At 46.3% G+C, this 5,199-nt stretch overlaps 1 protein-coding gene across 1 annotated transcript; it reads right to left on the bottom strand.

Annotated features, from left to right (window-relative positions):
• Positions 1 to 3,223: 3,223 nt before the first annotated feature.
• LOC147991952 (uncharacterized) lies at positions 3,224 to 4,523 on the bottom strand. Its single transcript, XM_087538885.1, has 6 exons — positions 4,464 to 4,523; positions 4,207 to 4,380; positions 3,774 to 4,124; positions 3,591 to 3,686; positions 3,383 to 3,503; positions 3,224 to 3,282 (listed from the first exon to the last, which is right to left on the bottom strand). Exons 1-6 carry the CDS (start codon positions 4,521 to 4,523, stop codon positions 3,224 to 3,226), a joined length of 861 nt encoding a protein of 286 aa, XP_087395011.1.
• Positions 4,524 to 5,199: the final 676 nt, after the last annotated feature.

The raw sequence follows: 5,199 nt of genomic DNA on the forward strand, positions 1-5,199 counted from the left end.
CATATAGTGCTATATCCATGGCTCGCGCTCATATATTGCGTGAAGATTGAAAAAGTTTGAGAACATCAAAAGTATGAAACAATTGCTTGGCTTGTCATCGGGGTTGTGCATGATTTAAATATTTTGTGTGGTGAAGATAGAGCATAGCCAGACTATATGATTTTGTAGGGATAACTTTCTTTGGCCATGTTATTTTGAGAAGACATAATTGCTTAGTTAGTATGCTTGAAGTATTATTATTTCTATGTCAATATTAAACTTTTATCTTGAATCTTTTGGATCTGAACATTCATGCCACAATAAAGAAAAATAACATTGAGAAAAATGTTAGAAAGCATTCCACATCAAAAATTCTTCTTTTATCATTTACCTACTCGAGGACGAGCAGGAATTAAGCTTGGGGATGCTTGATACGTCTCCAAAGTATCTATAATTTTTGATTGCTCCATGCTATTATATTATCTATTTTGGATGTTAATGAGCTTTATTTTACACTTTTATATCATTTTTGGGACTAACCTACTAACCGGAGGCCCAGCCCAAATTGTTGTTTTTTTTCTTCCTATTTTAGGGTTTCGAAGAAAAGGATTATCAAACGGAGTCCAAACAGAATGAAACCTTCGGGAACGTGATTTTCTCAAAAAACGTGATCCAGGAGACTTGGAGTGGGCGTCAAGAAACAACGGAGGAAGCCACGAGGCAGGGGGCACGCCTACCCCCTGGGAGCGCCCTCCACCCTCATGGGCCCTCCGTTGCTCCACCGACGTACTTCTTCCTCCTATATAAGTCCACGTACCCCCCCCCCCCAAAACATCCAGGAGCACCACGAAAACCTAATTCCACCGCCGCAACCTTCTGTACCTGAGAGATCCCATCTTGGGGCCTTTTCCGGAGCTCCGCCGGAGGGGGCATTGATCACCGAGGGCCTCTACATCAACTCCATGGCCTCTCCGGTGATGTGTGAGTAGTTTATTTCAGACCTACGGGTCCATAGTTATTAGCTAGATGACTTGTTCTCTCTCTTTGGATCTCAATACAAAGTTCTCCTCGATCTTCTTGGAGATCTATTCAATGTAATCTTCTTTTGCGGTGTGTTTGTCGAGATCCGATGAATTGTGGGTTTATGATCCAGTTTATCTATGAACAATATTTGATTCTCCTCTGAATTCTTTTATGTATGATTGGTTTATCTTTGCAAGTCTCTTCGAATTATCAGTTTGGTTTGGCCACTAGGTTGATCTTTCTTGCAATGGGAGAAGTGCTTAGCTTTGGGTTCCATCTTGCGGTGTCCTTTCCCAGTGACAGCAGGGGCAGCAAGGCACGTATTGTATTGTTGCCATCGAGGATAAAAAGATGGGGTTTATATCATATTGCATGAGTTTATCCATCTACATCATGTCTCTGTTCTTATGAACTTAATACTCTAGATGCATGCTGGATAGCGGTTGATGTGTGGAGTAATAGTAGTAGATGCAGAATTGTTTCGGTCTACTTATCGCGGACGTGATGCCTATATGCATGATCATACCTAGATATACTCATAACTATGCTCAATTCTATCAATTGCTCGACAGTAATTCGTTTACCCACCGTAATACTTATGCTCTTAAGAGAAGCCACTAGTGAAACCTATGGCCTCCGGGTCTATCTTCCATCATATTAATTTTTCAATACTTAGTTATTTCTTTTCTCTTTTATTTTACTTTGCATCTTTATCATAAAAATACCAAAAATATTATCTTATCATATCTATCAGATCTCACTCTCGTAAGTGACTGTGAAGGGCTTGCCAACCCCTTTATCACGTTGGTTGCGAGGTTCTTATTTGTTTGTGTAGGTGCGTGGGACTTGAGCGTGATCTCCTATTGGATTAATACATTGGTTCTCAAAAACTAAGGGAAATACTTACGCTACTTTGCTGCATCACCCTTTCCTTTTCAAGGGAAAACCAACGCAGTGCTCAAGAGGTAGCAAAAACAACTTTGTAACATAGAAAAAAAATGCCTTGATGTTTTTTTGCCATCTGCGTGATCTTGATCCAATGGCTGTCGGGGCTTCCCTGGACCTTCCCCAGGGTACGTTCCCAGTTAACATTTTTCTAAAAAAATGCTACACCTAAAGGCCCTTTACATATCTTGCTTGACTTGATCCTCTCTAATTATTCACTAATCTATCGCCTGAACTTGAGGGTGGGATCCGTAATATCCAACCAAATGGTGCCACATCACCTTGCACTACCGGACTCGCGGTCTATGCCTACGGCCAGGGGCCGTCGGCATAGGTCCTTTGCCGTCGGCATAGATCTATGCCTACGGCTGCTGTCGGCATAGACCCGTCGGCGTAGATATCGTCAGCGTAGTCTTGTCAGACCGTCGGCGTAGTATAGCCGTTGGCATAGGGACCTATGCCGACGGCCAGGGTCAGCCGTCGTCATAGTTTAGCCGTTGGCAGTGTTTTCCCGTCTGACGGCAACGGACGGCGCCGTCAAAAGCGCTGACGAGTCATGGGACGCCACATGGCAGAGGTACGCCGACGGGTTGGCCGTCGATATAGGTAGAAATCTATGCCGACGGCCTAGCCGTCGGCGTACCTCTGCCACGTGGTGTCCCGTGGTGCTCCTGGTGGCAGTGTTATGCCTATGGCAAAGCCGTAGGCATAGATAGTCCTGCCACGTGTCTTTCCCTGGTTTCTCCTGGCGGCAGGGCTATGCCTACGGCAAAGCCGTCGGCATAGATGAAAATCTATGCCGACGGCATTGCCGTAGGCATAGATCTGCCACGTGGCAAGCCCTGGTAACTCCTCGGCTTATATATGCCAACGGCTTTGCCGTAGGCACAGTTTTTTATTTTTTTTTTATTTTCCCTGTTTTCTCTTTTTCAATTCATTTGACAGCATTTCAAAGCAGAATAATATGGAATTATGCAGAAATATGATAGTTCATCATCTAAACATACTCAAGTTCATCATCATCATCTAAACATAGTCAAGTTCATCATCATCATCTAAAGATCATCACCGGCGGAAGTTCATGAACATAAAAGTAGTGCAAGACATGGAACATCATAAAAGTAGCAACATGAAAGGCATGGCACGACGGCCACATGCACGGAATCATCATCGACATCAAGCAAGACCACCTCCGCCAAAACCACCACCATGACCACCTCCGCCAAAACCACCACCACCAAGACCACCTCTGCCAAAACCTCCACCGCGACCACCATCACTCTGCCAGATCGGAGTGACTGGGGTCGACGGAGCAGTAGTCGAGCCACTGGTCCCCTACATGTTTCAGAAAAGATTCTAACGGTAAATATGATATGATAGTGTTGAATGAACGAGAACTAGTTTGCCAGTAGTTAGGCAAATGTACTAACCGGACCATCACTGCGTAGTGCCACCCATTCATCGAACATGGGCACGTGTGGGGGTTCTCCCGCAGGTGGTGGTGGGGGTCCCATTTGTGGTGGATCCGTGCGGTTACTCCATGACGCCAACATAGCCTGGATGTTAGTTAAACAAGCAAACTAGAAGGTCAGAAGGAATGAAAGTGCAAAATTTTAGCTTGGTTTTAAGAGGGCAAAACTAACCACCATCATCTGACGGTTGTAATCATCATTTGCCTTCACTCGTTGCAAGTACTCTCGCACCTCGAGATTCCTATGCTCGACAAAGGCCTTATATTCCTACATAATTTAGGTTGTTTCTAAGTGAGCAATGCTGAAAATGAACTGAGAATGCTAGAGAGAAAAAGATAAAGGGGAAGTACTTACAGCATGCTGGCGGGCTAAGGGAGTCTGTGAACGCCCCGTACTCTCTAACTGGCTCGGGTTGGTAGACCGAAGCCGTGTGTACGAGATCGAAGGAGTTATCAAGCCATCGAAACACGGATACCGGCCATGTGACTTCCCCTGGATGGCCACCACCACCGTGTCATCGATCTGAGGCTGGGCGACCTCAGGAACAGGAACATCCGGATGCAACTTCTGATAGTGCTGAGTGTAAGACTCCAGGTGCTCCTCGGTCTTGCCATAGTACTGGCTCTCGCCCTCCTTGGGATGACTCCGCTCGCGGGCCAGCTTCAACGACTCAATGTCTGAGAGCGGCCTCTTCAACTTGTCCTCCTGCAACGTCAAACAGAAGTTAGCCATACATAAGAACATGACGGTAAAGAAGAACAAAAATGCATCATGCATATAGATATACCTTCATGGCCTTGAAGCCCCGGTGGTTCCTGTTTCCTTGGCCGTGTGTCCCATCTTTTCCACGGTTAGCCCGGGCCTTGATGCTCTTGGCAGCAAACTCTGCATCGTCGCCGAGCCACCTATCCACCAAACTCGCCCATCCGTCATGCCTTCCATAGCACCAACGAGGAACAACCTATGCAAATTTTGGAAGCATGACATGTGAGCACGAAACATATAGTTGACTGCTTGAAACAATGATAAGTTAGTAATAGTTACCATCATGCACTGCTCCCTGTTCAAGGTAAGTCGTTGCCTCTGCGCTTGAGTTTTGGTCATCTTTTGTTGCAGGTAGATGTGGTAGTACTGCGAGACGGCAACCCAGCGCACCTCGTACTGCAACTGACAAGCTTTCTTCTTCGCAGCCGCAAGCAAGACCACGTCGGCTCTGGCCTTGTGCTCGTCAAGAACTCTATAGAGTTGCTGCAATCATGCATAAACCAGAAGCAAACAAGGCATGAGTTGAGTGATTCAATGATAAACTATGAACGAAACTGAAGACAAGTGATTCAGAAGAGAACTTACCCAAAATTTGGTGATCACGGCCTTAGCGGCCGTCCCGTACTCCGCGTTGCTGCAAGCCTCGTAGTGGGCCCAGCTCGTGGCCAAAACCCGCAGCTGCAGGTCCCTGTCTGGCCGCGGGCAGAATAGGACAGGCCAAAACTCCTTCAACAGGACAGTGATAAGGCCGTTCGGTTTACGGCCCTTTCCGCGAAGGATCCAGTTTCTGCAAAAGAATCAAATGATTGCCATGTGTACAATAAGAAAATGTTGTCATGTGTTGAAAATATGATTGAGAGGCACTTACTCTGTCCCCACAGGTTCAATGAGCCACTTGTGCTCCTCGATAGAAGGTGGTGTAGGTAGTCCGGCATTACCATGCAGCCACCCCTGCGGAGCACCCGGTGGCAAGTCACCCCACAACTCGGGATCAACATCCCCTCCACCCTCCTCG

This window comes from Triticum urartu, chromosome 1A (genome assembly GCF_056163025.1).
Source record: "Triticum urartu cultivar PI428250 chromosome 1A, HENAU_Tu73, whole genome shotgun sequence".
Taxonomy (NCBI): domain Eukaryota; kingdom Viridiplantae; phylum Streptophyta; class Magnoliopsida; order Poales; family Poaceae; genus Triticum; species Triticum urartu.

What these genes read in the sequence shown, in the direction of transcription:
- LOC147991952 (XM_087538885.1), bottom strand. Translation starts at nt 4,523, where the DNA reads ATGACCAAAACTCAAGCGCAGAGGCAACGACTTACCTTGAACAGGGAG. An exon ending in GGGGCTTCAAGGCCATGAAG is followed by an intron (nt 4,125 to 4,206) that starts GTATATCTATAT and finishes TTGACGTTGCAG; the next exon opens with GAGGACAAGTTGAAGAGGCC. An exon ending in ACAACCGTCAGATGATGGTG is followed by an intron (nt 3,504 to 3,590) that starts GTTAGTTTTGCC and finishes ACTAACATCCAG; the next exon opens with GCTATGTTGGCGTCATGGAG.